The 22,423-nt window shown below is 46.9% G+C and overlaps 1 gene segment (V, D, J or C); it reads right to left on the bottom strand.

The window, feature by feature from the left end:
* Positions 1-721: 721 nt before the first annotated feature.
* LOC146342781 (T-cell receptor alpha chain constant-like) overlaps positions 722-22,423 on the bottom strand; it is a 430,194-nt gene continuing 408,492 nt past the window's right edge. Inside the window, 4 exon segments of the C gene segment in view lie at positions 722-1,083; positions 2,770-2,877; positions 5,705-5,818; positions 10,330-10,605. Coding sequence covers positions 2,771-2,877; positions 5,705-5,818; positions 10,330-10,605 — 497 coding nt within the window.

Here is a 22,423-nt window from a genome sequence, read left to right as displayed (position 1 = left end):
TGGTCACTCTAGAACCTGGGGTCTTGACTAATTTGGCACTTCCAGCTTAAAACTTAATTCAGTTTAATATGGTTAGGGCACCATCCTATGCATGTTTAGACAGAAAAAAAGTCCTACAGCTCTCAACATTCCCCAGCCTGCCATCCTGGCTGGGCCGGGGGAATGCTGGGAGTTGTAGGACTTTTTTTCTGGCTAAACATGCCACCCTTAAACATTTAAACATATCAGACTTATACTGAGGTGTGTGTTTTGCTGTTTCACGTTTATATCCACTGAATGCCCCTCACTGTGTGCTCTTTTTACACAATGTAAGGGGTTTTTTTGTTTTGGCTACGAGACTTCATTCTCGCTTCTAGTCTAAACCCCGTCCCCTTCCTTTTTGTTGATTTTTCAAGAGAAAGCTACAGAATTCCTTGCTGCTTCCCACAAAGAACACCATCTTATCCATCAGCCAGATGGGGAGCAGGGGCAGGGAACTTCCTTTGTCCCCCCCTGCCAGAAAGAACAGGTATAAGAACTTGGTAACTCAGGACCGGTGCCCAAGTTTGCTTCTTTTTTTCTCTCCTCCCTCCCACTTCCTTTCCCCTTTATGACATATTTTTTTAGCTTGTAAGCATGAGGGCAGAGGCTGTTCTGTTGCTGAGTTTTGTAAGCCACTTTGCAAGCCTTTTTCAAGATAAAAAAATGCTTTGAATGCTGATAAAACACCAAATAACAGAGAAGGATTCAAACATATATATATATATTTAATATTCAGTATATAGTACAGGACGTTTTGGTAGATTATTTTCAGAAGATAGCATAGTACAATAGCATAACACAGGAAGCCGTTTTGTCAGCTTTTCCTGTCGGGGTTCCTGTGCAACAAAGCAGAAATTCAGAAGGCGAAGCTTTTCCCTGCCATAAAAGAAAAAGCTGGTAACCCTGGCTTGGACGGAATGCAGAAAGGATGTTGCAGAGTTCTCTCCAACCGAGTGCAGGTGTCCTCCTCCATATTTGCTTCCAGGTGAAGGGGGGGGCAGGTGTCTGTTTGGGGGTTTCTCACACACCAGAGATGCTCCCTGTTTTTCTCTCGTTTCTAAACTGGAAGAAGAGAGTGAGAGCTCTTGGTTATTATCTGTGTGGGAGAAATATGAACCATTTGCACACACACAAAAGCACAAATCAGTGCAGAAAGTTGCAAGCGCCCAAAGACCTGAACATACTGTAGTGAGCTTTGGAGTTAGTCTTAACAACCTTTCAGATAGGGATGTACAAATCCCTTACCTGGTTCCGGTCGAGGCATCTGCTAGCGGGGGGAGGCAATCCGGTCCTCCCCCCCGGAATCCTGCCCAGCCGGCTCCGCTCCGCAGCCAGTCTGCGGAGCCGCTGGCCAGGCTGATCTGCAGCGGGGCCTCCAGCTGCTGCTGGGCTGATGCGGATGCAAATGGCGTCCTGCGTAGGGGACGCCATTTGCATCCCTACAGTAGCCCGTGATAGGCTAGAGTTCAGGGATGGGGGTCTCTTTTTCTGTCAAGGGCTGCAGAAGTGAGGTGTGGGGGTAATCCTTTGGAGGCTGCATGCCAGCAATGGGTGGGGTTAGAGCTAAAAGTGGATGGGACCACCCCTTCTCTCTCCCCCCCCTTTCTGCCACCCCTTTTATTTCTCTCTCTCTGGCACCCCTTCTCTCTCTCTCTCTCTGGCACCCCTTTTCTTTCTCTCTCTCTCTGCCACCCTCCTGTCCCTTTCTGCCACCCTTTCTCTCCCCCCTTTACCCCCTCTGTCTCTTTCTACTGCTCCTTCTTTCTCTTGTCTTGTCTGACAACCCTTCAATCTCCTTTCTCCTCACCCAGCAGGCTGCTGCTGGGTGAAGGACAGCTCACTTCTGCCAGGGGTCCTAGCCATCTGCATGCAGAGGACTTTTGAAATTAGGCCAAGGACCACAGGTTGGCCACCCCTGCAGTCTTTGCTAATACTCTGGTATCAGTCCTCAGAGTGTGACGACCGGGAGAAATGGTTGTTCCACATGGGGAAATATTTCCAAAATACTTGGAAAGCACTGGGTTGGGGAAAGCTGTTCATGAATTTTCTAGAATGGATGGGACATTTTATGATACCTGAAGGTATTTCATTGTACAGTGGGCATTACACAAGAGAATGAGGAGGCACAGCTTCTGGGTTGTATCCAGTGTTAGTTCTGCTTAAAGTAGACCCACTGAAATGAATTGGACTGAGTTATTAAACTAACATTGGACACAACCTTCTGAAACCTACCTTCAAAGCAGGAATATCTTTGACAACTGGAGGCACTCATTGCCTCTGCAATGCAGTAAGCTTGTTGTAAATTCTGTTGAGCACCCGTGGTAGGAAAGCGATTCATGAACATTAAAAAATGCACAAAAGATAAGTCATAGACAATTTGTTTGTAAACCACATTTTCCACAACACATTGTGCTCAAAGAAGTTCACAGAACAACGCAAATACAACAACCGCAACATTAACTCGATTAGTTCATTTAAAATCTATCGACAGTTTTAAATTAAGAGGCCAGTGCAGGACAATTAGAAATTCAAAGGACAGCCCAGGACAATTTTTACTCGTATGTAGAGTACATCTATTTTTTAATTCCGTTTTCACCAAGACTCGGCATGGATCATCGCCACAAACCCGCTCTTAGTTCCAGCCTGCGTGCATCCACAGTGGAAAGACCTGGGCTGTGCCTAAATTGTCCAGACCATCACACACGTCACTACGCAAGTTGGTCCCCATCTAAAGAGCTCTGTGCTTACCTCAGCTTGACCACAGGCGGTAGGTGAACAGCAGGTTGAAGGCAACACTCTTGAAGAAAATAACTCTCAGTCCCAACACGGTGAGAGAGAGGAGATTCAGCTGTTCATCTGATAATAAAAAAAAAGAACAAGAAGAGGAGAGAGATAAATGTCACGGGATAATAGATTTCCATATACGCGCTACTGCCTTGGCTTTCTTATGGGCCTCATGGCTGACTTGAATAACCGGTGCTTTGTTGTTCACAAGCAGTGAGTTCTGCAGCCCCAGAATGGGGGGATGGTGAAACCCCGCTGCCTGAGGGTAGTGTCAGCTCCAGGTTTTTGAGTAAGACACCCTTGGTAGGCCCCCTCCCTCAGCGAATCTACCTTCTCGCCACCACTAGTTGTCATTGTCCCTCATCCTCTTTCTCATCACGGCTACCATTTGCTCCTCCATTGTCTGGGCCTGAGTGAGAGGCAAGTAAACAAATATCTTGCAGTAGTGAAGAGGAGGAGCAAATCCCAAGGGCTCTTGGTTGGGCACCTGCCAAGTTGTGGGCCCTTAGCGGGGTCCCGACCATGCCAACCCTTGACTCCGGCCCTGCCTGAAAGCACGGGAGCATGCCAATGCTTTCAGTTCAGGTTTCTGCACATGAGGGATGCTCAAGCACCACTTCCACAGAGCAGCATGCCCGCATCTCTCCTGGGTGGAGACTGGCCTAGTTGTACCGGTCGGGCCTAAGGCCCCATGGATCGGCTGCCCCGGTTGGGGAGGTTGCTGAGTTTCCCTGTGCGGCGGCGTCCCAGGACAGCGTGTGCCTCTGAAGTGCAGATCCGCTCCCCTTTTCCGCTTTACAAAACAGTGTCTACAGCAGATGTGGAACAGGGCTTCCTAGCACACCAGGCCCATGTGTTGCTTGAGGCTTGCCGACTTTTGAGTTCCAAAACCCTTGGAAGCTGAGTAGGGGTGGAGGGTGGTGGAGCCCAGCAAGCGCTGGCAAGGGTGGGTGGAGGACAGGGCTGGCCAAAGACCTTTTGCTGCCCGGGTTGAAGAACAAAATGCCCCCCCGCATCCATTCCATGTACAAAAGCCACTGGGCTGGCCGTTGAATCTTGCTTCAATAATGAAGGGAGGGCAGCATCCTGTACTGCACCTGAAGGCAGCAGACCAGCTTAGGAGGCACAGGGCAGGCCATGTGGCCCACAACTCTCCCCTCCAACATTCTGCTGCTGCCTCCCAGCATCTGCCGCCTGACTGAGGCAACTGCCTCACTCTGCCTAATGGTAGGGCTGGCCCGGAGGGGTTCAACAGAGAACTGGATGAGAGAGCAATCCCTGTTCTCTCCCACACCCATCACCTCCACCTTCTCTCGGTCTTTTCCTACTCTTCTTCCCTCTGCTCATCATTGGAACCTGTGTGGGCCGCTACTGAGGAATGCGCCCAAGTTCAATGATGTGGCGTATAATACTGCAGGGGTGAGAAGACCTCAGGCTTGTGGGATCTACTTAGTTGTGTTTTTTTTGTTTTGTTTTTACTAGAACTCCAAGATCCACTAACCAGAGCCAGGAGCCAAAGCCATACACTTCAATTAATAATAAAATAAAATAAAATACAAAGTTAGCAGATTTTGGAACTTGGAATTCAAGAGTTCTGAGCCTAGGAATGTGTCCTGAATGTCAGAACAGAACTGAGCTCATAGTCCTTCGGCACAAAATTTCACTCCTGCTCATCCCCCTTCCCCTGCCAAGCTTTCTTCATTTCAGCAGTATAATTTGCAGGGCCAGGGGTGGGGTGGGGGAGGAAGGAGTCATATTGCTATTGCTTTATGGTTAAACAACCAGGAGTCGGAAACCCCTGGTGATCTGCAAATCACCCAGAAATCTATCAGTAGATCCTGATTTACCTTTTGCCCACCCCTGCCTTAATGTGAAAGCCTGGGCGGCTACAGAGTTCAAGCATGCTCACTTAGGCCTGGTTTGCACATCGTAACAACCCATGATTTGTTAAGCCATGGGTTGTGAATGAAGTGGGCGTGAGCATGCGTATAGGATCCTGTCGAACTAAATGTCCCTGGGTTGTTGTGCGTGATGTCTGAATCTGGAATTGTGGTTACAGGCTTGTAACCCAAAGACAATTCCAGGGTCATTCATTATGGACACGAAGACAGGGATAGCATGTCCCTGGTAGGGATGTGCAAACTCACCTCTGCCCGGGTTCTCCAAACACCTGCTCAGCAGCACCTGCCCCTGCTTGCCAGTTCCCTGGACCATGCTCGAGCCCCTCCCATGCTCGGCGAGCAGCCCACACTCACCCCAGCGGCCTCATTGAGCTCTGCAGTCGCCATTAAAAAAAAAAAAAGGCAATCACAGAAATGTGCATGTTTTTGTATGCGCAAAAATGCGCATTTTGTGAATGTGCCTATTCTTATGTGCAAAATGCTCATTTTTGTGAAGGAACACATTTGTGTATGTACAAAAATGCTCTTTTTTGGAAAATGCACATTGTCGCGTACCGGCGAATACACGCATTTGCCAAAATGTACATTTTCACGTGTGCACAAATATGCACATTTTTGCAATTGCCATTTCATTTCTCAAAAATGGTGACCACAAAGCTCGACGGGAACACCAGGGTGAGTGCAGGCCATTTGCCGAGCACAGGCAGGGGGCGAGAAGGGCAGGGGCTCGGCGAGCGGGGCTTGGGGGTGCGGGCAGGGGCGGTTCCGCCAGATTCATGGACTGAATCGGGCACCTGTGAAAATCTTGCTGTCAGCTTTAGTCAAATTTTAGTCAAATTCTAACAACTAACCCAAAGGTTAAAAGAAGAAGAAACAAATCAGAGCAGAATGATTGGATGGGTGAGCCTACTCGCTCAGGGACAATGTTTAAGGCAACGTTAAGATTCATTTCTTTTTGTTCTCGCACATGTTGCTTCTTTTCTCCCTTTTGCACGTACCTGTCTCAAAAGCCGGAGCTGGACCTGTAGTCAGACCCGTAGTTGGACCCATAGTTGGAGCTGGATCCACACCCGGAGTTGTCTGCTGGTTTTTTGCGCAGTTGTCTGCACCAACTGTAAGGATAACGATAATGGTAAGAATTTGTGACACAGGAATTGTTACGTTAACTATTGGTTTTCTTTCCTTCCCCTCTTCTTTCCATGGACCAAAGAATAAAATAGATGCCAGAAGATGAGAATATGTATCTTGTCTCATTCTGGCATCTGTGTTATTTCCAGGACTCTGCATGCAGGGAGGAAAGCAACACTAGACTCAACACATAATCCACTTTATCCCTTTAAAGCAAAATCCAAACTTTAATAAATGAATTCTATTTATTCATTTATTCATGTATTCATGTGTATGTAATTTTCACATACACATCCTTGTTCCAGCAAACTTTGGGCATGTTCCAGCCAAAGCATCTAAGGTCCTTTTAAGCGCCATTAATTTCAATGGAAGAGAGAAGCATGGGCTTAAATCTCTCTCCAGTTGAAATGAATGGGACCTTAAGGCTTCAATCCTATACGTACTTATCTGGGAGTAAGTACAATTGAACTCAACGAGACTTACTTCTGGGTAGACATGAATAGGCCTGTGCTGTGTGAGCACTTAACTTTGACTGGATCATGCCTGTTGTAATTGGGAGACCTTCAAATTCTGTGTAGTTTCTAGAGCTTTCATCTAGAAAGCTGGAAAGTCTAGAGCTGGAAGCAAGTCTCTAAAGCTTGGTTATCATCACCACACTGTCTTATAAATGTCCTTCGGAAAATGTCATCTTGAAGGGTGATACTGAAATGTTTCAATGAAAAAATAAAGAATACAATGAGAAATAATAAACTAATATATTCATGCAAAAAGAAGTGTACTTTGCCCAGTCTTGAGGGCTTGAGACTAACTGTAGAGGAAAACCACCAGAAGACTATTGTATAGCGAGAAGATAGGGATGGTGTGCCACAGTTGTTCCTTCTATTCCCATGTCTCCTGGAAGACCTTAAAACTTAGGCCTCCTTAAGGCCTTTAGTGTGAAATTCGGTTTTCAAAGTTGGTTGCAGGTGGGGATGGCAGGCCTTGGAATGCGGGAGGATGACATAAACAGTGGGGCTAGATGGTACAGCCTTGGAATGTGAGAGGGTACCATCTGGCTACTGTCCATTCGTTTCAGCTAATCTTTTGAGTGGTACACCTGTGACATATATCATCATGTGGCATAACCACAACAGGTGTGATTAATTGAGGTGCTGTCCTAAGTGGCACGTAGCACTCAAGAGATTAAGGTATAAAAAAGCCCCACAGTTTTGCCCAGAGGAGCTTCGATGCCGACCTGACCGGGAAGGTGCTGCATATCGGCTATAGACTGGGGTCTCCTCGTTGTTGTCCCTGGGGCTCCCGACAACTGATTGAGGACAGCTTGCTTGGTATTGTATATTCTTCCTGATATCCTTTTGCCTGCTTTAAATAAAAGCCTTTGACTTCAACTCACTTGTGTGCTTATTGCTCCTGAATCGAAAAAAGAACCCTTGCCTATGGCAAGACATTACCCCATTCGGTGTAGGGGTGAACGAAAGTCACTTACCTTTTCTCGCAGCTTTTTCGCGGTGGGGGGGAGCGCTTCGCTGCTCCCCCCGCGAAGTTCAGGCTGGGGGGGGAGGCTTCCCGCCTCGCCCGGCCGAAATTCAGGCCGGGGGGGGAGGCTTCCCACCTCGCCCGGCCGAAATTCAGGCCGGGGAGGAGGCTTCCCGCCTCGCCCGGCCGCGAACACGAAAGTTAAAAAAAAAAAAAAAACTCCCCTGATAGGCTACGTGACGATTCACGTAGCCTATCACGGCTAAATCTGGAAAGTCAGCCGTGATAGGCTACGTGAATCGTCACGTAGCCTATCACGGGTGACTTAAAAAAAAAAAAAAAGCGCATACACGAATGGCGGCCCCCATAGGGAGCCGCCATTCGCGTTCCTTATTTAGTTGCTGTAGTCTACCTCAATGTTTACGTAGACTACGGCGAAAATAAGGGCAACGCAAATAGCGTTGCCCTTATTTTCGCCGTAGTCTATGTAAACATTGACGTAGACTACAGCGACCAAATAAGGAAGGGGAATGGCGGCTCCCTATGGGGGCCGCCATTATCCGTACACACTTTTTTTTTTTTTTTTTTAAAGTCACCCGTGATAGGCTACGTGACGATTCACGTAGCCTATCACGGCTGACTTTGCAAATCTTGCCGTGATAGGCTACGTGAATCGTCACGTAGCCTATCAGGGGACGTTTTGTTTTTTTTTCTTTCATTGCAATGGCGGGGGCGGCAGCCGGTCGAAAGACCGGCTGCCGCTCCTGCCCCGCTCGAACACCGGACGAACCGCCAGCCGGACCCGCCGCCGGGAGGGACATTCAGGGAAGGTAAGTCCCGTCCCGGGGGGGGGGCGGGGGGGACGGAGGATTTCTCCCCGAAACTTGTTCGGGGGGCCGAACACGTTGGCGCTCAGCCCCCCGAAGTTTCGGGGAGAAATTCTCCGCCATCCCTAATTCGGTGCCTCAGAATTTTCAATTCCCAGTGTGCCTCCTGCATTTTGAATAAGGCAATGCACTTCAGACAGTTGCATTGAACCAGTGCTCCCAACGATGTTGTCTGAACTTTCTTCCTCCAGGGAAGAAGAAGACTCTTCCCGTCAGGGTATTTAACCTAAAACCCATGGGCCAGATCTGGCCTGCCTATAATCCCACTTGGATCCTCTAGGGTTTCTCAGATGATCAAGCCCCCTTCCCCTGGCTCCACCCCCTTTCCTCCAACTGCCGATGATTTTTATAGTTTCCCAGTAGTTGCCCAGGTTTTTTTTACGTCTGTTTTGAAAGGTTGAAATGTCGCTCCTAAGGCTTGGTTCCTGGGAGTACAAGCTTTCAGCTAAACTATGCTGTTGCTTTAGCTTTTATCTTTGGCCCCATCCCCTTTTGACCTGTCCTCTGCTGGAATGTGGCCAAAATGCAGCCAAAAGCTTCTCCAAAATGGAATTTGGCCCTTGAGATGAAAGAGGTTCGACAGACTGTCGGCAATTTTTACATCGTCTGCTAAGGAAGATGCTTCCGTGCAACCCCTTGAGTATCATGGAGGATTCTGGGGCACGTTCTACAATACACACTCAGCAGTACTGGCCAGGCCTGTTGGTCCTCACTCCTCACTGCTCCCCACTGGAACTGAGACAATGACCTGAGGACACTCCTGAGAATCCCTGTGGCTACATATTGCTAGGGAAGATGCACAGTGACTGTCATGCCACAACTGGAGGAGTCATCCTCAGAGGAGGAGCTAAAGGCCCCAGAAGCCCTGGGGGGCCCAGACCAGGAACTACCACCAGGCCCACAGGACCCTGACCCCTCAGGGGAAGTGGCTGCAGGGCCATGCCTGTCAGGAGAAAGGGACTCTGCTTCTGAGGCAGAGGCTGAGCAACCCCCTGATCCCCGGAAGTGTTGTCGCCTCACGGGACAGGCTAGTAGGGCTCCTGCGTGAAGGAGTGCTTGCCTCCAGAAAAGGTCTCCTCAGGAGAAAAGGACTCCTCAGGAGGAGTAGGCTCTGGAAAGGGAGCTCTGATTGCTGCAGCTGAACTCTGGGTGGGGTTTGTCTGGCTTTGGCCTTAAAAGCCTTCCCTGGAAACCCAGCCAGTGGTGGAACAACTTGGTCCATCCAGCCTCTGCTGTGTACCTTGCCTCCTGAATCATGCCCTGTGACTGATGCTCTGTTTCCTGACCTTTTGGACTGCTCGTGATCCTGCTTCTGGACTGTGTAACGGACCTGACAGATTTACTGGGTTTGACCTCTTGCTTGTTATCTTTACTCCTGCTGCTGCCTGATTCTCGTTGCCTGCCTCCTGACGGCCTGTATTCTGACCTCTGCCTGGATTTTGCCCACTCCTGCCTTAGCTTAAACCTCCTTGGACTGAAACCTGTGTGCTTGACCATTTGCTTGCAGAGAGCCAAGACTGGATCTGGAGTGGGACAGCGACTGACAAGCTGTCTGGTACATAAAGTTCCCTGCCATTTCCAGTCTTCTTATTGAGGACCCCCGGTAGACTTCTGAGAAAACCCTGGTGCTTTTCCCCAAAACACACAGTTTGAAAACCACTGGGTTATGACAACATGTCATTGTTACATACTGCCTTTCCCCTAAGGGAAACATGAAGGGTAACCAGGTGTCCTATTTTACACAGGACAGTCCTTCATTTGGAAAAGAGAAAGCCCTCTTCGAAGTTGCCCATCAAGAGTTAGCACCCAGATGGGTCACCTAGTCTCAGTCTTCCACATGATGGTGAGATGTACTGCATTTCTATTTCAGTTATAGTTATTACCACTAAATTTGCATGTATACATATACATTAGCATATGCAAATGCAATGCAAATTGGTGCCCTCTTTTCTTCTTCTTCTGGCAATGCATTTCCTCTCTTTTTGGTGTTGCGTAAGTGGCCACCCCAGAAACATGCCTCCTATATACTCTGAAAAAAACCTTGTCATTGTCTCCAGCCCAGGGAGGAAGGATGGAGCTGGATTTCAGCTAATATTCCAGCTAGAGCGCAAATATATTCATCATCTATTTACCCTTTGTGTCCGCTGAAATGTTTTTCCCGTTATGTGAAGCAAAACAATGAACACTCTCGGTCGTGGAGGTCCATAGGACTGTCCCGTAGCTGGGTTGGTCATCCCCATTTTCTCTCACGATGACAATGGAGCTGTTGCTTTCTTCAAAAGTCCCTTCTTTGATGCTCACTGCGATGTTATCAGGAGAATAGTCAGTAAAGAGGCAGGCCGCTGTGACTTCTGTTTCCTCAGTGGCTGGCTTTAGTGGATAGACGGAAGGTTCAGCTGGAGGAAGATCTAAATGGGGAAGCAAAAGATCATCAGAAGTTATCAGCTGTGACCTGTAGCACCTGAAATTTACAGCTCCTGCCTAGAAGGTCAACATTACACCAATAACGGGCATGCATTTTTGTTTATATGTGTGTATGTGTTAATGTTGTTTCCCAGTGTCTCCTGCCAAGGTGGCCTGCATTTAGCACTATGCTCTAAATATCTGTAATGTTGGGTGTCTAAAGCACCTTTTATTCTTGTTGCAAAGGCGGCCAACCACTACCACGAGCAGGGATGGGTCTGTAGCAGTGCAGGCTGGTGGCTCTGATGTCAGTGGGGTGGTAAATCCACTCCGGCTTTCAATCAGAACCCAGTCAGAACTCAAAAGGAGTTCTACAGAGCACCTTGGATAGGTCTCCACTGGTCTGTAGTCATCCAGGAACATTATGCTGGTACCTGTGACTGTGATGTTCACCTATTTGGGAGGGAGAGACACAGACCAGTTTCAGTCTAGTTGAGAGATGAGACAGACTCTTCTCCCTGCCTGAAAGATGTGCAGCTCTTAGGCTGCCAATATACACAGCTGTAGTTGCAGGCACAAAGGCCTGGATCCAAATAACTATGCAATGAGTTCAACATGCCCAAGGGAGGCTTGGACTTGTATTGTTCAAAGAGCAGCTCTGCCATGCCGCAAACCTCTTTTGAAATGGAGGGGCGTTTCTTAAACAGTATGTAATGTGACATAAGGGCCTGGTGCTGAAACGGAAAAAAAGAGAAGTAACATGCACTGGGTATATCTTTGGACCCCATATCTAGCCTTCTTCTGAACATATGATTCCCCATTGACCTCTTTCAGCTCACAGTGAAAGCTCACACAGAACTATATAAAAATGCACTGCACCACCAAGGGATAGCATGGGCGCCTGATTCCATCCGGGAATCTGGTGGAACCCCCTGCCCATGCCCACACCCCCAAGCCCCACTCATCAACCCCTGCCCCCATGCGCCCCCGGCTCACACTCGGCAAGCAGCCCGCACTCACCCCGGTGGCCTCATTGAGCTCCACGGACACCGTTTTTTGAAAAACAAAATGGCAATTGGAGAAATGCGCATATTTGCATTCACGTGAAAATGTGCGTTTTGCCCCAATATGCATTTTCACACATACGCAAAATGCGCATTTGCAAAATGTGCATTTTCGCACGTATGCAAATATGCGCTTTTCACGGTTGACATTTTGTTTCTCAAAAAATGGCAACCGCGGAGCTTGATGATGTCACCAGGTGAGTGCAGGCTGCTCCCCGAGTGCTGGAGGGGCTCGAGCACGGTCCGGGAACCAGCGAGCAGGGGCTGGGCGGGCCAGATGGGGGTGGGCTGTCACATCCCTAACTGTGCCAGCTGCCATATAAAATTCAAAGAGAAAAATAAATTAACAAACTAAAACCAAGGCAATGTCAGCTTTCTTGCAGGAATGGGCAATGTGTGGTAGGCCAAAGCATCTGGACTGCAACTCCCAGCAGCCCTAGCCAGTGTAGCCAATGGTGAGGGATTGTGGGGGATGTAGGCTAAAACATGTGGAGGGCCACAAGTTGTCCTCCCCTATTTTATTAGTTCTGCAGCACTCATCTGGAGATACGTTTGCAACAAAAGTCTCTGTTGCTCCCTCACGTCCTTGCTCAGTGTAACCAGGAGTTTCACTCCAGCTCTGAAAAAACAGTTTCTCAGAAATGCCCGCAACATTCACACCTCGCTATGGGCCGTCACATGCCCCCGCTTTGCTATGAGTAAACAGCTCACAATATGAGCAGTCGCACTGCTACCTGCATTTCCTGCTCTTCGATATGGTTTAGTGAGTGGGCGAAGGGTTGTCAAAAACGTGATCAGGGAGAAAGCTGCAACAATTTTGTTCTCATATCATAAAGACTTAAAAGCTGGACCACATGTCTACCATCAGAACATAAGAAGAGCCCTGCTGGATCAGACCCAGGGTCCATCTAGTCGAACAAGTCTGTTCACACAGTGGCCAACCAGCTGTCAACCAGGCACTCACAAACAGGGCATGAGCTCAACAGCACCCTCCCACCCATGTTCCCCAGCGACTCATGTACATAGGCTCGCTGTCTCTGGTACCATGCAGAGGAAGAATCAAACTTTTGCACCAAAGCGATCCAAATTCACTGCCAAATGCTGAATTCTGTAACTTGTACATATTATGCAGTGTGTTCCAGACAGGGTCTTCCAACCTGACAGTACTAAAGTCTAGCAGATAGTATATACTGCTTGGTACTAGTTTGGCTAAGATGCAACATTGCGATCTCTGGGTAATGACCCTACATTAATAATAGACAAGTCAAATGACTGGATTCCCAACCTTTCCCCAGTGCTCCATGTTCTACTCCCAAATATCTAGGTCTCTCCTGAAGTGTGTGACCTCTCTAGACTTTGGATTGTCATTGCACGCAACCCAAGGCCTCATCAACAAGCTAGGCTCAAGATAAGAAAGGATAGGCTTCCTGAGTTTGCATTGAAATCAGTGGGACTAAGCAGTGTTTCCCAACACTGAGTCCTCAGAGGTTGTTAGTCTCCAACTCCTATCATCATCCCTGACCACTAGCCATGCTGGCTGGGGCTGGTGGGAGTTGTAGTCCAACAACATCTTGGGACCCAAGATCCCTAACCACTGGACTAAAGTGTGCTTAATTTACACAGGATTGTGCCCACTATTAGGCAATGCAAAGCGCATTATTTGGGGGAGGGGAAACCATGGTTGTGTTTGCATGACATTTCAAAGCAGTTAGATTTGTATTGGAATTCAGGAGCCATGACACAATTTCTTTACCATCCTGATCCCTGGATGTAGAAGGCATAGGACATAGTCATCACTGCCACAATCGTATCCTTCTGCCCCCACCCCTCCTAATCTATGTCACCCTGGATTCCTTGAAAGGTTATCCCATTTTATCTTCCCAACGATCATCTGAGGTAAGTTTAGGTCTTCTAGGTCAGAAAAGAGATTTCCAAATGTTCTAGACTTCAACTCCTAGCATTCCTGACTATTGGCCATGCTGGCAGGGGCTTCTGGGAGTTGAAGTCCCAAACATCTGGGGATCTTCCTTCTGCCCACCCATGATCTAGGAAACATCACAGCTGTGCATGGATGCAAATCCAAGTCTCCCCGTTCCATGGTTGTCCCTCTCTCCCCACTACTCCACGCTAGTTAAATCTCAAGTGGAGGGGAGGTGCATGAGATGGAAAGAAGATTAATTAAAAAAATACTAGGAAATAACAAACTTACTTGCAAACACAAAGAGCTTTGTTCCCCTTCCAAAGATCAAGTTCCTAGCCCCTTGTATTTCCACACACCAATATGCCCCATTGCCTCCTGGGTTTAACTTTTTAGAACTGTTACAGGGAATGGTGGACTTGAAAAGTATACCAAACCATAGGACTGGGACCCGAAGATCCCCATGTGTATGTCCAAGGACTTGTGGATTGCGCATGCGCATACAAAATGCCCTGTTTTTTGTTTTGTTTTTCCTTTTCAATTGCAGCCACCTGTGATGAATCATAGGCTGCTGTTGAGGGTCCTCCAACTTTCAAAAGTAATTTTGGGGTGGGGAAAGGGGGTTCAAGCCCTGGCAGCTGTGTGGTAGACCTATAGCACAGGCCCAGGCCCCTGCCCTTGTCTTTCTTAGATCCCAAGGATAATCCACATGTCACAGTCCTCCTTCCGCAAAGTTGTAATAAGTTGGGTTTAGGGATGTCCGTCGCTGGGAAAGCCGTTCCTTTTCTGGCTTGACGGAGTTCCACACTGTGTACGATTTGCTTTGCATCTGTGAGCCGAGCTGCTCCCTGAATCCAGGATTTTTTTGTACATTGGGGGGGGGGGTGCTGCGGCTTGTGCAAGTCGCTGAGCAATTTGTGCAAATTAAGCAAATTCAGCCTCCTTTGTGCAAATTCAGCTGTAATTTGCACAAATTGCTCAGAAAGGTGTGCACATTGCAGAACCTTCCAAAGCAAAATTGCAAAAAATTCCCAGAAAATCCACAAACTGGCCTGACTCTCTGCAAATTGAGTCAGGCCCTGCAGGGGGAGCTGAAACCAAGTCCGGGCGGGTAGGGGGTGAGCCTAGGAAAAACTCATCAAACTCCACCCCCCAGACAGATTTCTCCGACATTCCTAGTTGGATCTTTGATCTGCCTTCCACAAGAGGAAAGGCTGTACTAGTAGAAGATTCCTCTGCTAGTATGGAGGAGGGAGGGAAGGGGGACCCTCAAGCCACAGCTCACCCCATTCAGCAGGGTCTCTTGACTCCGTGTAGCATTTTCAGGGGGCTGGAGGGGCTGCCATGGGAAGGAGGAGGCAGGGAAGCCCACTTCCATCAGCATGGTTGATCCAGTGGAAATCTGGATCCAACCCTCTGAAACCTACTCACCTTGTCTCACAAGCAGCTCCGTCCCCTTACCAATTGTGAATCTGTTACCCATATCTCCATCCTTAACACTGCAGGAAAAGACTTTGCAAGAACTGGCTGAAACATACTGACACATCCCATAGGCAAAAGCCAAGGCCAGCATGCCATTAGCCACACCTAATCCCACTGATAATTAAAGGAGAATTTAGAATGCAATCCTATGCATGTTTAGACAGAAAAAAAGTCCTACAACTCCCAGTATTCCCCAGCCAGCATGGGCACAGTCCTATTGCATGTATAGGGTGCAGGCCTATTGCATGTTTAGACAGAAAAAAGTCCTACAACTCCCAGCATTCCCCAGCCAGCATGGGTGCAATCCTATTGTATGTTTAGGGTGCAGTCCTATTGCATGTTTAGACAGAAAAAAAGTCCCACAACTCCCAGCATTTCCAGCCAGCCATGCTGGATGGGGAATGCTGGGAGTTGTAGGACTTTGTTTCTGTCTAAACACGCATAGGATTGTGCCTTCAAGCTTGCACGATGACGCACTGCATGGCACTCCATGGCCATGATCCAGAACTGCATGTGCATGCTTGGAGCTCTTACACGAGCCAACTTTGGCTCACTCCGAAGAGCGCTTCAACCATTGGGAGGAATAGAAATGTAAGGAAGGAAGGAAGGAAAGAAGGAAGGAAGGATGGACGGACAAACCAAAACATCCCCATTCTCCTTCCCACACACCTGATTTTGCACACTGTGCTGCCTCTTCCACTGCAGCTCATGCGCACTGAAAAATAACTCGGGGGCACATGATTCCCGCGCATGCCATTTACTTCTTTTTATTTACCCGCTCTATATTATGGAACTATAACAGATAATGGGGCTGGATCTAGTCATGCTTCGAGTCGACCTATTGAAATCCATGGGAATCACTTAAATCCCATTGATTGCAATGGGTCTGCTCTAAGTATGCCCGAGCACCTGGCCATTTTCTGAAATTAACCTGCAGCACTTTAGAGCAGGGATGGGGAACGTGTGGACCTCCAGTGTTGGACTGCAATCCCATCATCCCTCACCATTTGCTATGCTGGTTCTGTCTGATGGGAGTTGCAGTCTAACAACATCTGGAATGCCACATGTTCCCCATCCTTGTTATATGGGATAATATCATCCACATAATGGGTTGGGTGGATGTAGATGTAGTCATACTTAGTGTACAGACACTGAAATCGATGAGACTTAGGTTAGCCATGACTAACTTAGGTCCCATTGACTTGAATGTGTCTAGTCCAAATGTGACTAAATCTGGATCTAACCCATTATCTCCATTTGTTTGGGGGCAGAGGGGGTGAGGAGGCTGAGAAAAGATTGGTTTGCAAAACTCTATCAATGGTTTGTAACAGAGGAGAGACCTGAACTAGAGACCACTGGCTCTCAGCATAATCTTTTAACTAGCACTTTTTTTTACTAGCTGTTTGAAGAAGTGTGTGTGTTGTGGGTGGGTGGGTGGGTGGATTTTGGAATATTCAGCATGATCTGATTACCAAACTGCCTGTTTTATTATTGTGTTTTCTGCACACTGCTAACAAGTATGGGAAAGAAGTCTGATTCCCCGCCCCCACCTCCAAATACACACATAGATCCATCTACATACAGCATCATGTCAGGTTTACTGTGAGAATATATTTCATGTGCACAGAATAGCCCATCCTGTGCATGTAGAGATGCCCTGATCTATACACTCACACTAAAATAAACACTGGGGCTCTACATCAAGCACGATGGAGTACACACTTCTTTTTTTCTCCCTACGCCAAGAAAAAACCTTTTTTTACCATGTACTAAAAAAAAGGACACGTCTGAAGAATGCCATGGATGACCTAATCAACAACTTAGGTTGATGGCACATATTGGGTTGGACTCAGATGCACTCATATTTAGAGCAGACCCATAGAAATCAATGGGTCTTACAATAGTCGTGACTAACTTCAGTCCCATTCATTTCAGTGGCTCCACTCTACATATGAGGAAATCTAGATCCAACCCATTACCCAGTGAATTATTCCTTATCCTGAAAACAGTGCGGTTGGCCTGATGTTTAACCATTTCAACAACAGTTAACCAAAACAGAACAGCAACAAAAGGCTGACATAGTAGTAAGAATATGTTCTATATTTGCCTTACCTGGTTTAATACTCAGTTGCATCCAACTGCCAAACAACAATTTGGTACCAACTCCTCCAAAACCCACACGGTGGCTTAGGTCATGACAAAAAACCCCAGGTGCATCCATTCTGATGTATTAGAGAAGCTACTCCATTGATCAATAGATATGCTTCCTTGAGTCAAATCTTTCTGACCATCTGATGTTTGCATTGCCTTATGCTGTTTTTATATGCCTTCTTGAGGAAAGTGATCTACAAGCAAGAATAAATAGCCCAGGATCCAAACAGCAAGGGGGGAATTGGGAATGAGATTTGTGAACAGCAGCCTCCCTAGCTATAAAGAAAACATTTATTTTTATGCAGTGAGGGCTATATGCAAAGGGAAACAAAACTGCTGTCCATGCCCTGAATGTGGCAAAATTAGCACTTTGGATCTCAGCTATTAGGTCAGATTCAAATTTAGTCATACTGAGAGTAGACCTATTGAAATCAATGGGACTTAAGCTAAGCCTGACTAGTCCCATTATTTTCAGTGGCCCTGCTCTAAGTATGACTAAATCTGGATCCAACCTGTTGTTGTTGTTGGGTTGTATCCGGATTAAGTCATACTTAGTGAAGACCCGTTGAAATCAATGAAACCTAAGTTAGCCAAGACTTTCCTAACTCTGCTCCCTAACTCATATGTATGGGGGAAAGTAAGTAGTCAAGAGGAAATAGTCCAAGATCCAAAGAAATGTAAAATCAGGCTCTAGACCTGTGATTTGATTGTTTCTTTATTTTCATTAGAGCTGTGCGCAAAGGACCTCTCAAAATTCTCCAGCCTATTAATGGGCAGAGAAATGGGGGGGGGGATTTCACTGAATTTCTCCTAGGGGAGGAGACATTCTCCAACAGTTGCTCACACACTAATAGGGCTCACCGTCGGCAGGGGATGTAGCACAGCTTCTTTCTTTTTTTCTGAGGTTTTTTTTTGGGGGGGGGCGTATTGCACTGCTTCTGTCAGTGGCAACAGCATCAACGGTGTTGAGGCTTCACCTCTTCTGAGGCAGAATTTTGAATTTCTTTTGGTGGTATTTTTGAGCCTGCCTAATCTCTGCGAGGTGGCCGAGGGTGCTGCGTTTGTTTCCTCTCTGTGTTACACATCTTTCCATTGCTCTGCAGCCTCCTCGGCCACCTGAACTGAAGAAAAACTAGCCCCATGGGAGGAATTGCCCCCCATGAGAGCCAGCATGGTGTAGTGGCGAGAGTGTTGGACTGGGAGCCAGGAGACCCAAGTTCTAGTCCCCGCTCGGCCATGGAAGCTCACTGGGTGACTTTGGGCCAGTCACAGACTCTCAGCCCAACCTACCTCACAGCGCTGTGGTTGTGACGATAAAAGGGAGAGCGTACTCTGTACGCCGCCTTGGGTTCCTTGCAAGAGGAAAAAGGCAGGATGTAAATAAATAAATGAATAAAATTATGGCTTTAACTGAAGCGCGGGAAGCCGAGGAGGCTACAGGCTGCCACAGAGATTATTGAACAATGACACTCACGCACACTCCTCAGCCACCTCACAAGCAAGGTCAGCCCAAGAACCCCAAACCCAACCCATGAGAATTTTCCCAAACATTTCTCCTCCTCTGAATTTCTTTTCAAAAGCAATTTCTTTTCCATCAAATAGAATGAGAACGGTCGAAAAACCTGTGGGAGAAATTTTTGGCATGGCACTCATTTTCATACAACAGACTGGTGGAGGCTGGTGGCTCTGATTTCAGTGCAGCTGTGAATCCCTTCTGGGTTTGAGCCAAACCAGAACTCTAAAGTTGCTATCCAAGGTGCTGAAGCTGTTTTGGGGACAGGGTTCAGAACAGTGGACAGCTTCTTTAGAAGTCACAGCCCACCGAAATCAGACCCACCAGCCTCCACTGCAATAGACCCCTACCTCCACCCATTTCAGGCTGACAGCCCACTTCTTCAGGAGAGGTTCAAAAGCAATTTGTGATAAGACAGTGGTGAGCAACTTTGGGGGGGATATGGGGGCCACGTTGGCCCCCTAGGATCCCACCATGGGCTGCAGTCCTGCTGCTGCCACCACACCACCAAATTCGGCAGGGGCGGAAAGAAATCGACAAATTTTGGCAACAAACCACTAAGGAGCAGAATGTATGTACAGCATAGTGTGTGAAGTCTGTTGTGAGAATGTGTTCCAGTACGTAGAATAGGCCATCCTGTTCATGTAGAGATGGCCTGATCTATATGCTCACAAAGCTTTGGTGTTGTACATCAAGCTTGGTGGTGTTACCTACACCAAAGTTTCCCCATGTGGCAAAAAAAAGACACATCTGAAGAACAGCACAGATGACCTGATAAACAACTTAGGCTGACTGGACATATTGAGTTGGATCCAGATTTACTTATAGGTAGAGCAGACCCATCAAAATCAGTGGGTCTTAAAATAATCAGGATAACTTAAGTCCCATTAATTTCAGTGGCTCTACTCTAAATACGAGTAAATCTAGATCCAACCCTTTACCCAGTGAGTTAGCCATTATCCTAAAAGCAATCAGGTTAGCCTGATATTTAACCATTTCAATAACTAAAACAAAACCAACAAGAAGAAAAGACTTAAATCGTAGCATTAAGAATATTTTCTATATTTGTCTTACTTGGTTTAACACTCAGTTGGGTCCCACCGCCAAACAACAATTTGGTTCTAACTCCTCCATAACCTACACAGTGTCTTAGGGCATGACAAAAAACCTAGTTTCATCCATAGGGATGTAATAGGGAAGCTTTGTGTTTAAAGATGAAGACACAAGATTGCATTCTCCACACACACACACACACACACACACCACTTACTTTGAGCCAATTGGGGTATGGAATGGACTAAATATGAGAGTGGTTGAATTTATAATCAGTTGGAATGTGCACAAGCCAAAAGCAGTTTGTGATAGTCAGTGATGGGCAACTTCAGTGGGTCCAGGGGCCACTTTCACTCTCCAGGACCCCCCACCTGCCTGACACCAGGCTACACCCTTCCTGCCACCAGCACAACACCAATCACAGTGGCAAAATAATAATAATAACAACAACAACAACAATGGTGATGATGGCAGTTTCCTGCCAATTTTCAACAGAAGATCACTACAGAGAGGTACAAAGGTCAAATTCAATGGCAAAGCACCAGATTTTTTGCCACTGTGAATTGCAGTGGTGGGACATGGGGGACATGCCATTCAACTAAAAAAAGGGGGGAAGATGAAAATCCAACTGGGTGAGCCAAAGTCTCTTAGGATGCCCAAAGGAGCTCTTTAGATCCTGGCCACCACTCCTTCTAATAGTGAACTCAGGGGTTGAGTGCTGATAGAAATTCAGCCAAAATAGGGCCACTGACAAACAAGAGGGAGGTTATCAGCAGGTTCTGGGGAATCCCAAGGTTTGCAGAAGTAGCTAAAGGAATGTTGAGTGTCAGCTGGAAAATAGAAATGGAATGGAATGGAGAAGGGCATGGCTGGCTGGAACCTTGAAAGGAGGTGAAGATGCATTGAGACATTTTGTTGTCGGTACTGTTTGTAAGTAAATAACATTGTTGTTTACTCAGGGTTCCACTGACAACCTTGTTCCTCTCCCAAGTATGAGCTTTCCACCTGCATAGTTCACGCTGTGCTACGGTCCCTCCTTACACAAAAAAAGAGACCTGATCTTCCACTGGATCCTACTCTTTGATAACTATATTAACTGATATCCAATATAAAAGGGAAGCGGGGTGGGGGAGATAAAGTCAACATCAGAATATGCTACATCAGAACAATAGTCCATCTGCCCCAGTGTTCTGTTTTCCATCGGTGGTCAACAAATAGGTCATGATGACATCCTCTGCCCCCTCTGGTTAAAGTCAGAGAGAGAGAGATCATATTCTTTGAAACTTTAGGTTGTATTTCTGGTTGTGGTGGTCAGAGGCAATCAGTAGAGGCCATTTATGCTAGTGTGGCTAGAGTTTTTGCTTATTGTTGTTGTTATCTAAGATCCAAAGAACTATGCGAGTAGGTGCAAATGCCCAAGAAGAATTAGGGCAGACATTTCTGAAATAGCAGCCTCTGGTGCCACAAAGAAAAACATTTTTGAAACTGAAGAGTTTCAAACTCTATGCTGTGATCAGGGACAACATGAGGGCTTCTATGCACACTGTGTGTCTAAATTTGCTGCAGATGATTACCACTACAGCATCAATGTTGCATCCATTAAGTACTGGAAAAGATGTGTTCCCTTTACTTGTTTTTGACATGCCAGTCATCTTCAGTGGAGTGACCAGAGTGTTTGTATGGTTGAAAATACATTTTTAGGGTGTTCTATGGTGGAAGAGAATGGGTTGGATCTAGGAATTTTATTTAGAGCAGACCCATTGAAATAATTGACTTCAGTAGGACTACTGTGACTAAGTATAGATCCAACCCACTGGTTGTAGAGCTGATTGGAAAGTAGGTGGGATGCCCTCTCCTTGGGGTGGGGGGTTTTAAGCAATGGACGTTTCAAAATCCAGTAGGACAACTATAGGTTGCCTCTGAGTAATCCATTTCTCTAGGTTGCTCTGAGAAAAAACAACAACATATTATTAAGTAAGAAAATGGATGCCTGAATAAATGGATGGATGGACCAGACATAGGCACAGAAATTTAAAAATGCTGTTGATTTCAAGCTAATGGGATAATCCTTCCACCTGATGCAATTGTCTAAACAACTCCATCTAGGTTTTAAGGGTCCCAAATGAAAAGTCATATGGAGCTCAATATAACCACCACATTAGAGACTTCTACCTAGCAGAGAACCATGGTATGGAATAAATATTTTAAATTATAACCAAGTTTTCTTAAACGTTGACAGAAACAGAAATGCTAACTTACCAGGGAGAACTATGTGTTTGGTCCCGCTTCCAATCATCAATTTACCCCATGAATCAAAGTCAGCACTGTGAGACACACCTCTACAAAATGGTGGCTCTGTGAGAATTGGTTGCATTCTACTGTCTCCTCTGTTGGTGTTACATGGGGGTATTATGTGTCCCACCTTACACAGGCCCATCTGAAGGCCCACCGGAGGACAGTCCTGTATTTTAAGGGGTTCTCTATTTGATGGGGCTGTCCAGTCAAAGTCCAATTTAAAGACAAAGAACCATAAGAAAGGAGAGCAGGGAAGGTCCTTGAAGTTGCCTATCCACAGTTAGCATTTGGACAGCAGACTGAGCAGGCAGTCAGGTCACCTGGTCGTAGTTTCTCCCACATGGTGA

This window comes from Heloderma suspectum, chromosome 6 (genome assembly GCF_057233095.1).
Source record: "Heloderma suspectum isolate Gila_16-S chromosome 6, 16-S_ref, whole genome shotgun sequence".
NCBI lineage: Eukaryota > Metazoa > Chordata > Lepidosauria > Squamata > Helodermatidae > Heloderma > Heloderma suspectum.
This window is presented reverse-complemented; position numbering and strand designations above follow the sequence as displayed.